General features: G+C 61.5%; 1 protein-coding gene across 1 annotated transcript; it reads right to left on the reverse strand.

The window, feature by feature from the left end:
* Positions 1 to 3,312: 3,312 nt before the first annotated feature.
* On the reverse strand, positions 3,313 to 7,286 carry ZNF503 (zinc finger protein 503). Its single transcript, XM_032140769.2, has 2 exons — positions 6,570 to 7,286; positions 3,313 to 5,840 (listed from the first exon to the last, which is right to left on the reverse strand). Exons 1-2 carry the CDS (start codon positions 6,864 to 6,866, stop codon positions 4,215 to 4,217), a joined length of 1,923 nt encoding a protein of 640 aa, XP_031996660.1. The 5' UTR covers positions 6,867 to 7,286; the 3' UTR covers positions 3,313 to 4,214.
* Between the last annotated feature and the right edge of the window lie 4,858 nt (positions 7,287 to 12,144).

A 12,144-nucleotide genomic window follows, 5' to 3' on the forward strand; every position in this document is an offset into this window, starting at 1 on the left:
CAGCCTTATGAGTTTTCTAAAGCACAAGAAGTTCATCACCTAGCGGGGCTTTTTTATCTGCCTTTCCTCACTGCTTAAAGACCAAGCCCACATCTTTCCTTCTCCTATCTGCTGTCGGAGCATAAGTGTGTGCCACACGTAACCAGGTGTGCCAGAGTCAGAGCAGGGGGTGGCTTCTGTGGAAGTAGGAGTGCAAGTGTGGAAACAAGTGAGTGCGTGTGCTGACAGGCATCTGCATTTGTGTTGGTTGTGCTTACTCAGAGGCCCACAGGCTTGTGGCAGATTTCAGAAGCTGGTCCTTCTTCAGCAGCTCTCTCGGAGGCACACCTCCCTGATCTGCATCTATGCGGAGTTACCCAGCACAAGGACACCAGGGTCACTGTGTCACCACCAGAGGGACAGGTAGGGGGATAAGATTGGATGGTGGAGGAAAGGCCTGGGCTTTATCCGCCAGCCCTGCCACTGGCCTCCAGGACTTAGCCTCGGTTTCTCAAACTGTGTCAGGGACGAGTAAATGGGATGAGCAGCCCTTGGCAAGGGGTAGGCGCTAGGAAATCATCAGTGAAGGAGGGAGTGAATGAATGCAGGCCTGTGTGGGGACTGCTTCAGCATGGCAGACAAGGTGACGTGTCAGAGCCTTGACGGTGGGAGCTCCCCAGGTTGGGAAGGGACGGACACCTGGGCCAATCCTCCTGACAGGAATAGAGAACGAGGAGGAAACAAGGGCAGAAGCTGGAGCTGGTGGAGAAGAGCAGGGGAGACGGTTCGCAGCAGGAGAAAAGAAGCGAGGAGCCACAGGGAGGGGCCCTCTGGACAACGCTCCCAAAGCCACGCGAAAGTGGAAGCGCGGGGCCTCGGGATGCTCATCCAGCCGGCTGCCCGCGCGCTGGCCAGGGTTCCAGGGCTCCTTCCTGCTCCGCCGGGCTCTGCAGCGCCGCCTGGTGGACACGCGGCGCCCCGCCCGGGCTCCAGCCGCCCGCTGGCGCGCCGAGGATTCCGCAGCTGTTCCGCAGAAAGCTGGAGAGAGTCGGGGGGCGCGCCTTGGGGAGGGGCATTTGTCCCTCCGAGGAGGCTCGCACCTCGGCCTGGACACGCAGCAGATACTGGCACCCACCCTTCACTTACCGCGCGCCCGGGGTGACTCGGATCCGTCCAACACGTCGGGGAATCCTTTCTGCCCTCACCCCCGGGCGCCCCAGCGCCGGAACGCTGCTGCCTCTGTGTAGCTGCTCCCGGCAAGGGTCTCATCAAACTTTTAAGGGGCTTTGGTTTTGGGTTGCGTTGATAAAATACCAAGAAGGGGCACGAAGGCACGAACGTCCCGGGTTCGTCTCCCTGTTGGTCCCAAGCCTGAATCCTAGGGCGGGAGAATGTCTAGGTCCTTCCGGGCCGGCAAGGTGTGGTGGCTCAGGGACCCCTGTCCGAAGACGCTAGGGAAAAGAGGCACAGCTTGTGGGTCGCAGTGGCCAGGAGAGCGTGGCTGCTGCTGGTGAGAGAGTGGTAGACGCCTGGCTTTCAGGTCCTGAGCTGCGGGCACTGGAGCGTGGGACCCCGGCTGCAGCACCGCCACGCGCGCTCGCCCTCCCACATGCAGGGCGGGGGATGTCTGTCCGAGAGGCCGGGGCGACAAGCCCGCCGGCCAGGATTCTCAGCGAACCAGGCCCAGCCCAGCCTCTCTCGGCCGGACCAGAGTGGGAGCGGGGCTGCGGCGTCCAAGGACGCTGCGGGCCAGGGGTCCTCCTCGGCGCCAGCTCCGTTTCCTGGGGTCTCTCGACGTCCGGACATCAGGGTCGGGGGTGCGGAGACGGCGGCGGAGCCAGAGTCCCCACCAAGTCAGTTCCAGGCGGCGGCCCGCGCGCTCCCCGCAGCGTCCGGGAGGTCGCTGGGGGTGGCTTTGCGTGCAACCCGGGTAAAGGCCCTGCAGCCGTGAGGCTGGCGCTGGGAGGAGGGTGGAAAATCTCAAAGTCACCAATCCCGGTGCAAATGGCGGCAGGGGCCGCGGGCTGTCCGACGCTGGCGAGAGGCCAAAGGCTGACTCCGCGCGGCCGTGAGTCCCCAGAGGCAACGGGGGTACCTGAGCGCCGAGGGGATCCCGATACTCGGAGAACCCAGAAGAGCCTGACCCCAGGGAGCCGGGAGTTTGGGGTGCGCTCTCAGCCGCGACTCCAAGGTCCCGGAATCCCCGGAAAGGGCGCTCTGGGCTCAGAGCTCCCAACCAGCCGGAGGACCAGGGCTAGCGCCCAGGCCTGGAGCGTCTGGGAGGGGGCGCTGGGTCTCGGGCCCCCTACCCCTCAAAGGGACTGGGACTTTTTTCTGCGTGCTTCCTTCGGCGCTTTGGGCAGCTCTGTCCTGAGGCCCCAGCTGGGGAGAAGACAGCGGCCCGCGCCACAGGGAGCTGCGCCTGGACCCAGACTCCCGTCGCGCTTCTGCAGAGCGGAGCCCTGGGTGCCCACCTGGTAGCCCCAGAGAGGCCGGGCTTGGGCGCCGGGACGCTCGTGGGGCCGCACTTGGAGGGGCTTTCCGGGTCCCTGGCCGGGCGCGCTCTCCTGCGGCGCGGACTGGAATAGAGCGCCGGCCGCAGAGCCACCCGGACGGGGAAAAGCAGCAGTGGCGCCGGCCAGCCCCGGGTCCCGACTCTGGAGGGAGGAAGGAGCCGGCGGGTGGGGGTGGGGGTGAGGGCGAGGGTTGGGGGGAGCGTTTAGAAGGCCCTGGGAAGCCAGAAGAAAAGAAAAGAGGACGCACTCTCCCCTAGGGACCAGAGGGTCCCTGCGTACTCTCTACAGGCCCGGGACACAGGTTCCCCAAGCGCCGCTCCGCCTCCCAGTCTATTCGGCTTGCCTGCCGCGGGCAGGGGAGGCTTGGAAGCCAACGCAGGGGCAGCGCGCTGCCCCACGTCCCCGAGGCCCCGGCCCAGGCCCAGCTGGCGAGTCTCGGCCTGCTCCACTCTGCACAAAACGAAACCCAAACGCCCAAAAAGCTCAGGAGGGAAATTTAACAAAAACCCTGTCCCCCGCCACACACCCCCTTTCACTTTTAACAAGCCAGCTGCCAAGAGAAAATTGAAATAAAAACGAAATGATAGCTAGCGGAGGACACTATCTTTCCAAATGGTGAAATATCCTCTAAAAATATGTTCCCCAAGGCCAACTTCGCGGCTGGTCGCCCCTTCCGACGCCTTTGCCTCCCAGAAAATCACAACAAAGGGATCAGAAATTCGGCCACGGTCCCGGGAAGAAGGAGTAGCAGTGAGGCCCCGGAACCCACTGCGGCCGAAACTGCCATGCTCTCTTTAACCAAAATAAAAAAGATAAGAAGAAGTAAAACCCTTTAATACATCAAATATACGGAATTTTAATCTTTAAAGCGATACATTGTCTATTATTTTAGTACATGACGTAAACCTTGTCCCCTTCTCAGCGGGTGGACTTAAAAATTAAAAATAGTTAAGTGTTCCTTTTAAAGAACAAAATAAGGCAAATGAGGTTTTGGAATAGAATTTTTTCTTTTTCTTTTTGTTGTTTTCTTCCAGAATACATACAAAAAAATACCCATTCTCTTCGATGGTATACACCTTAAAAATAATTGCAATTTGAAATCAGAGCTGACAAATTGTGACTTTTTTTCATTTTTTGTAACAAACATGCATGTAAATTTCTGTTTCAATCAGACATTAAATAACGTACAATACAATCATAGCAATTTTAAAGTAACATTAAAGAGAAGACCTCTAGTTCTGTGGCGGTTTTGCTTTTATTTATAATCTACAAGGGATGGGAGGGTTTGTTTTCCACATTTTTACCCTCAAGTTTTAAATTTTTTCCCTCCTCTTTACCTACAGAGCTCAAACTAAATAATGCACTTTTGAACCACGGGTCCGCTTGGAGCTAACATAAATAAATACCAGTGTCCACCGATGCAGTCCTCAGATGAACACTTTCTCAATTATTTTTTCCTTTTTTCTATAAAAAGTCAAATGGTATTTTTTCAACTTTTATAAAGTTTGGGTGGGGAGGTGAGAGTGGGGAGAAGGGGAGTGTCCCACTGGGTCTCGGTCGCTGCTGTCGGGTAGATAGATACGGTATATATTTCTTTCCTTTCGTGGCCCGAGTCCTCCCCACGCGCGGGTGTCAGCAACCTGGGCCGTGATCCCGCCCCTCCCTGGGCTCCTCCCCTCCCCCATCCTTCCTCTCCCTCGCTCGCCCTCCCGGCCGCCCTCACTGATACCCCAGCGCCGAGGCGGTGGTCAGTCTCTGTCCGTAGAGGGCGTAGGGGGAGTAGTAGGGTCCGGTGGCGGCGGGCACCGGCACGGGGGCGCCAGGCGTGGGAAGCGGGCTCTTGGAATAGGGGTGGTAGCGGCTGCTGAGTCCCAGCGCGTGGTGGGGGCTGCGCAGCGCCAGCGTCCCAGGGCTGCCTGGTGCGCCCGAGGTGGGGATGTGCATGTGGCAAGCCATGGCGGCCGCGGCGGCGCTGGCCAGAGATGACGAGCTGGGGTAGCCCGACAGCAGTTTGTCTGTCCCGGGGAATGCAGTATGGGTCCGCAAGTGGCTCAGCAGCTCTTCGGACGTGGCGAAGCGCTTGTCGCACGGCCCGTTGGCCGACACCCAATTGCAGATGTGGGGGAGCGGGTCGTTAGGGAGCATAAAGCCGTAGGGGTAGAGAGGGTGGCCGGCCAGGGAGGGCGGTGTGGCACCAGCAGCCGCGGCGGCCGTTAGCGAGGAGTGCACACCGTGCAGCGGGTGCGTGGGGTACACCAGCGGGTATCCGGACTTCAGCGCCGCGGCCGCAGCGGCCGGATCATGTGCGCAAGAAGCGCTGGCGGCCGCCGCCCCTGCCAGGTGACTAGCGCAGTGGTAGCTGAGGCAGTACGGGTCCCGGCACAAACTGGCTGTCATCACGGACGGCGGAGACGCTCCGGCCAAGGGGCTGGAGCCGGCCGGCTTACTGCAGCCCAGAGACCCGGCCGCGGCCGCCGCCAGCTGCGCCCCCACCAGGCTGCCTGGCTTGGTGGGGTCAAGTGCCACGCCGTGTGGCAGGAACTGGGGCGGGTAGCCGGCGTAGGCACCGGCCAGGCTGCCTGGGTAGGTCATGCCCGCGGGAGGCAGAGGGAACACTGTCTGGCCCGGTTTGTAGGGTGACACGGGAGCCACCAGCCCAGAGCCCAGCACTGAAGAGGAGGTGGGCGCGCTGGGGCCGGAGCCGGAGCTGGAGCCCGATGAACCGCCGCAGTCCGAGCCCAGAGCCTTGCCTCCCGGGCCCCCATCCGGATGCTGGTTCACATCCACATTAATCCCGCCGCCGCAACTAATCCGGCCGTGTGCCAGCCCCGTGGGTCCCCCTTCGGCCGAGGCGCCCCCGGTGCCCTTGCCGCCGCCGCCCACGTCGGTGTCTTTCTTGTCGTCCTTGCCCTCCGGGGCACCCCCGGCCGAGGACAGCATACCTCCCGGCGAGCAGGCCGAGGCGCTGGAGCTCGGGCTGCCTGTCCTGGGCGTGAATGGCTGGCAGGTGGCGCTCGGTACCCGGAATCCCGACTTCTCCGACGAAACACCCCCGCCGCCGCCCCCGCCACCGCCACCGCCTCCACCGCCGCCTCCCGGCTCCTTCTTATCCGAGCCAGGTTTGGAGTACGGCTTGAAACTCGACTTGTCTTCCACGCCGATATCGCTCAGCTTCAGGGGGCCCGATTTGGTGTCCTTGTCGCCCGCAGCGCCGCCGCCGGCACCGCCCGCGCCGCCCCCGTTGGAGGCAACCGAGGAGAGTTTGGAGGAGGGCGAGGGGTCGGGCTTCCCGATCTGCGAACATGTTTGCGCCAACAGCGCCAGCGGGCTCTTCTTGGCATCGAGCTGCGGGGTCAGACGATGGGGGGGAGGGTCACACAGAGAAAGAAGTGGAAACCCTTTAGAATCCTGGCTTCTGAGGTTTAAATGCCTCTCCGCAACAGCCCACGAAGATCCTCCCAGCCCTGAGGCGTAATTCTAGGCGGCACCCCCTCTTCAACACCCACTCACAAACATTCTCGCCCTTGGGAAAGGCAGCAGATTGCTCCCCCCGCCCAACCACCACTCCCAGCAGCATCTTTCCTGCCCTCTCTCAGCGCTAACTAGATTTTTGAAAAGCAAAATGTTTTGGTTTTCGGTTCCCAGACCCAGAACTGTACCCCCTCCCCACAAACACTCCTTAATTCTTCAGAGTAAGGGCTCGGGCGGCTGGCGCCTCAGAGGCTGTGTGCACACACTGGCTTCTGGGGATCCGAAGGACGGCGACTTTGGAACCGTATTTCAGACCTCCGCCTGCCTTCGGTGCCGAGTGAAGGGGCCTGGGTCGGGGTAGGGGCTTTCATATCAAAAGGAGAAACAAGTATTGGCAGCCTTGCTCCCTAGCATTCACGCCCCATTCCACTTCCTCCCCCTTTTCCGCCCTAGTTTTGAGGTACGGAAGCAGTAGCCTCTTCCCCCATTCGGGAGCTGAATCACACCGACCCCCCCACCTCCGCCCAGATCCCGAGAAAAAGAAAGCCCTAGGGTGGCAGCCAGGGTAGTGGTCCCAGTGCGATCCAGAGAGAGGGTCCTTACCTCGATGGGGCTGACGGGCGTGGAAGGCAGGGGCTGCAGGTACTCGGGGTGCAAAATGTGGCCAGTTCGTGCCGTCAGCATCTTCAGCACCTTGATTGGCAGGCGGTTGGCCTGGCGCAGGGGGTCAGAGGGGGGCACGGCGTGCACAAAAGGCTTGGTGCTGCCGGCCGGGGACGAGCCTGGGCCGGGGCCGGAGCTATTTCCAGAGAGCGCGCTGGTCCAGGCAGGGTCTGCACCGCCGCCGCCGCCGCTGTGCTTACTGCTTCTTAGGGCAGAAAGCGAGGGCGCTGTGCTCATGACCCACCCGCGCGCATGGGAGCAGCGGGGGGGAGGGCTCCGGGAGGCGCGGGGCGGGCTCGGGGCTGCGCGCTCGCCCGGGGAGCAGCAGCAGCGGGAGGAGGAGGAGCTGGCGCGGCGGCCACGGGCGCCCAGCGCGCCTTCTGGGCTCCTGGAACCAGACGCGAGTAATCCTGGGTGGCCCGCAGCGGAGCCGTGGCCGGGCTAGAGGAGCCGGCTGGACTGCGGGAGTGCCGGGCGGCTCGCGGTGTCCGCCTCGGGCTGCTCCCCTGCGCTGCGTTTTCGCGGCCCCGCGCCGGCGCTGCGCTCTGCGATGTGAGCCGCTGCGTGTCCAGCCGGGGCTCTGGCGAGGAAACTCACTTCAAAAGCAGCTGCACCAAGGGGGAGATTAAAGCCTTTGCCGCCTTCCAATCAAATGGGAGCCCGAGGTGATTGGAGGGTCAAGGGGATGTGACGCGTCCCGCGCCGCCGCCGCCGCCGCCGCCGCCAGGACTCTCAGAGCTGGTTTTAATGGGCAGCTCCCTCTTCGCCGCCTCCCTGTGTGTCTCCTCCCTCGATTTCGCTCCGAGGACGAGATGGACATTTATTCTACGTTTGCCATCCGCCGCCTCCCTCTTTTTTCCTCCTCGTCGTTCTTCCTTTCCCCAGCTCGAAAATAAACTGAAACCTTCTTTTGGAGGCGGGTGCGCGTGAGGAATAGACTGCGGGGGTGTCCAGAAAGAGCACCGGTGGGAGTGTGGACACCGGCTGGACTGTCAACTCCAGGGGCGAAGGGAACCTGCACACCCAGTGTTTTTTCCTTCGCAGTAATCGAGATCCCGCGCGGCGCAGCGCAGCCACCAGGGTAAGAAGGCAAGGTGGGGAGCCGGAGCTGGAAGAAGCCCGCCCGCCCGCTCTGATTTCCTCAGATTCCGCGGCGGAGAAACCAGAAGCTAGATGGGCAGTCGCAGCGGCGGCGGCTCAACACCGCGAGGAGCGCTGGGCTCTCCGCCCTTCTCGGCCACGTGACGCCCGGGGACGCGTAGATTGGGGCAGCAGCGGGGGTCACATGTTTCCTCTGTTTCACACTCAATCTCTCCCCCCAACCCCCCATTCTTACTCTCCCCTTCCACCCTCTTTTCCTCCCTCCCCCACTTCTTTGGGCATCTCCACCCCTCCATCAATTGTCAATGTTTCTCGACCGCAATCAATCAGTTATTTGTCAGCGCTTGTCAATCCTCCCGTGATTTATGTCAGCTTTTGTTGCTGATTACAAGGCGGGTGCGACTTGAAGGGAAAAAGAGAGAGGGAGAGAGAGACGGAGAGGAAGGAGGAGATCGAGAGGGAACTGGAGGAGGGGAAAAGAGGAGCGGCCTCTTGGGATGGCGGTGGGGTGTGGTGGGGGCTCTAAGAAAAAGAATGAAAGAGAGGAAAGAGGCGCACGGTGTCAGGAAAATGAATAGCGAGAGTAAAGTGCGCAGGTGCGCCCAGGGCGCCGAGAGGGGCGCCCAGGCCTGGAGTGTGCGCCTGCCCTCTCGGTGTCGGAGAGACGCCCTTCCACCTCTGGGGGCTTCGGTCTGTTGGGGTCGCGGAGTTCGGGCGCGGCTCCGGGTACCCGAGACCAGCGGCGGCAATGTCTAACATGGGAGATTTCCCCTCACCCCACCCCGCCGCCGCGAGTCCCCGCGGGGCGTGTAGCGTGCGGAGGTCAGGCTGCCACCCTCCGTAGTTCCCTAACCCCAAACTCGGAGACTTCTAAGAGCCACACCACCAAGGAACCTCGAGTCCTGGAGGTCAATGGTGGGGTAAACCTCGCCTCAATTCTTTGACCCCCTCGGGTCGTAAGCAGGGCTGAGAGGCTACGAAGAAGAGGCCTGGCCATGGGTGTATGGGGGAAGAAACATCTCAGGCTCACTCAAGCCCCCTCCCCGACCTTCTCCCACCTGCCGCCATTCCCGCAGGCTGGGGAGCCAGGGTCACTCGGAGCTGCTCTCTCAAATTTATTGGAACGCCGAGTCGGAACGACCTGCGCTGGGACGCCGAGGGAAGGAGCGAGAGAGGGAGGGGGCGGCTGCCTGTGGGAACGCGGGTTTTTCCAGGGAAGCGGAGCGAGACTGCAGCGTTCCCCTCGATTTGCACCGTCACTCGGGTTGTTTGGGAAGAAAAGGGGAAGGGCTGTGCGTGCCACCGGGTACCTGGACCTGGGTGCCCAGTGTGTATGCATGCCTGTGGCGCTGCGTGAGTTATCGGGACTCTGATAGCGTCCGGAGCGGGTTCGAGGGTCTCCTCCAGAAACTCGCAGAAATTACAGGGGGTGGGTGGGGAGGAGGACACACCCCCTTCCTCGGAACGACTTGGAAGACTTTGAATCTCCCCTCCTCCGCTTTTCCGCCCCGGCTCTTCTTTTGTTGTCAAGTCCTTTTGATAAATGGTGGGCCTGGGAGCTCTGGGAGTCGGGAGCCAGTCTGTGCCCGCGTGGGGGGCGGGGGCCGAGTCTGGAGACCCGGTTTCGACCGGCGCGCACCTGGGGCTGAGCCGGGTGCGCGCGGGGGTCGGGTCTGGAACCTGCCCTCGGCGTGCTCGCCCTCTCCTCTTGGCCCATCTCACTCCCCTCCCCCACCTCACTCCCCTCCCCCGCTTCTTTCTCTGTCTCCCACTCCGCACGGGTACCGAGAACTTTCCGGGGTGAGTTTTAGAATTTGCTCCTAGGCATTCTTTTTCTGCGTTTGGATTCTATCCCTTGATTCTTTGGGTGGGTAAACTTTATGAGATGGTAACTTGACTGAAAGCTCATTTGGAGAGAAGAGGGGACTGAGGCGGTGTGTGCTTGGGGCTGGTGTTTGTCAGTGTATGTGTAAGAGCACACCTGCATTCAAGGGGGGTTGTAGTGTCCGTGCGACATCTGAGGAAGGTGAGTCGGCGAGCGGGTGGCGAGGCCCCACGCTGAGGGAGGCGGTTGTCTGGTCTCTAGGGAGCGAGTCCCAGTTGCGCGTTTCGGAGGGCAGGACAGTCCTACGCTGTCTCTGCGGGGCAGCGCGTCTGTGAAGCACTCTTATCCTTCGGGTGTGTCCATGTGTGCCTGGTCATTGAGTGCGCGGCCGTCTAGGTGTCGACCCAACCAATGGTAGTGCTCCTAACGCCGCGAGCCCACCTTTGGGCCGCTATCGCCGCGGCCTCCCCGCGAGGCCCGGGCACTGAAATTCTGGGGGCTGCGGCAGGGCTGCGGGTGACGCAGCCAAGGGCGTCCCTCCCCAGCCTCCAGACTCAACTCTTCCCCCTCTCCTCTAATTCCAGCAGCTTATTACGCCGGCGGCTCAGGGGAGGCAGCCTCAGCACCTGAAGCCTGGGGGAGCCGTGGAGTGGCTCCCGCGTCCCCCGGTGTGGCCGCACACGCTCGTGGGGCTGCGCTGTGCTGCGTGGGTGCGGATCGTGGCCAGCGTGCGTTCGCTTTTCTCAAAACTCCACTCCGAGGGTCCGAGCGCATGGGGGCGCCTGGGGGCCTGCGCGCCCGGGGCTTTTGGGAGGCGCCAGCGTCCGAGCCTGCGCACGCTCGCGCAGGAGGCCAAACCCCCGAAGGCTGCGCGGGCCCAGGGGTGGGGGTCATTAATTACTCTGCGCCAGGCCTAAAGCCTCCAACCCCCAGCAGCAGTTGGCGTGGATGTCCTGCGGATTTTATTTGCACACAATGGAAATAATTTGTTTTCTCTAAAAAAGGAGTGGGCAAGGCAGATATTGGAGGAGAGGGTGGGAGGAAGAGAAGGAAGGGGAAAGAGCTGAGGAAAAAAGTTTGAAAATGCCTTGAACTGTTCACTGTCGAGATGGCTAATCAGTATTGAGGCCGGAGGGCAGGCGGGCCGCCTTTCACCGCCGCTTCCCTTTCATCTCGGGCTCGGCGGAGGCGCTCAATTAAAAGCCTATCAGTTTGTAAGTAAATCAACGCCTATCAGAGTTGTCACATCAAACAAAACGATTATTATTGCAGCCCGCCTCCCCTATTAATCTCCCTCGAAGATAATCCGCCTGACAGGTCAGGCCCGGCAAGCTGGAAAGCCTGGCCCAGAGCACCCAAAGAGTCCCGGACTGGCGCGCACCCCCGGGGGCCTCCCCACCCCAGTCCTGCTCCGCCTCGCGGTCCTTGGGAGCGGGGAGAGAAAGCGCGCGCGGAGGCCTCTGCACCCAGGTCCGCCCCACCAGACTGGGAGCAAGGCCCAGATTCGCGGGGCCAGTAGGGGACAGTTCCCGTGTGGCCCTCGCCGCTGCTCGGGGCAGGGGAGAAGCCTGGCGTGCAGGAGCCGCGGCCCGGCCTTGTCCCGGGTTCTCGCCACGGCCTGCGCTCTCCTCGCGCGCCTCTCCTGGCTCTCATTTCTTTTCTTCCTCCCTTTTTATTTTCCCTCCCGCGTCTTTCTGGGCTCCCCCATCTCTTTCCTTCATTTCCTTTTCCCTTTTCTTACTTGCCAGGGAGTATTTCCCATTCTGGCTCCCTCTTCTCGGTGTGCCGTATAAACCTTTCGTGCGCAGCCACACTGCCTGGAGTAGGACGTTCTCAAGGCCGGGGTTAGTTCTCCCGCGGCAGGGTTGCCCCAGGAGTGTGCAGTTCCCAGAAACTCATGGCAAAGTCCTCTATAATCTCTTTCCGAGCAGGGGCTCTGAGAAGCTCTGCGCCTGTTTAAGGGTTGGGTGGGTTTGGAGGGGTGAAGAGGAAGAAGAGGGAGAGAGACTGGTGGACAGTTGTCCTATTCTGGAATTAGTGTTTGGCCTTGGAATTTCACAGCTGCAACGTTGCCGACCTCGCTGTTGGCGTTGCCCGGGCTTTTCACATATGTAGATAAGACTCACGGGGGCATCCGGGCCTTAGTAGTGACTGTGTGTGTGTGTGTGTGCCTGATATAAGTAAATACACCCAGATAACTGCCTCTGTGGCCTCAATTTAGTGTCCCAAGAGTTTGGGTGGGGCCTGGCTTCTAGAAGGCGCAAAAATCGTGGCCTTCTTCCCAGTGGCCTCCGGCTTCCTGCTTTGGGATGCCTCGGAATCGAGCCGGACCCGCCTTTTTCTGCGCTGTTCCTCCACATCTGTAGACCCAAACGGCCACTGCCGGAGCCAGGTGGAGCCAGGATTGAGGGGTAGCTGAAGTGTCTGTGAGAAAAGGGCTGCCCGGGGGAGCCCAGGCCTGCCACCTGATAGGTCGGGTTCAGTGCCCCGCGAAGGCTCTCCGCGCCAGTATCTCGGACGACCCCCAGAGCGCTGCAGTATTGGGCGTCAGGGCCGAGCCTCTCGCAGCAGTCACGCCGCAGTCCGAGG

The sequence above is a fragment of the Hylobates moloch genome, unplaced genomic scaffold, assembly GCF_009828535.3.
Source record: "Hylobates moloch isolate HMO894 unplaced genomic scaffold, HMol_V3 SCAFFOLD_3, whole genome shotgun sequence".
Classification (NCBI taxonomy): domain Eukaryota; kingdom Metazoa; phylum Chordata; class Mammalia; order Primates; family Hylobatidae; genus Hylobates; species Hylobates moloch.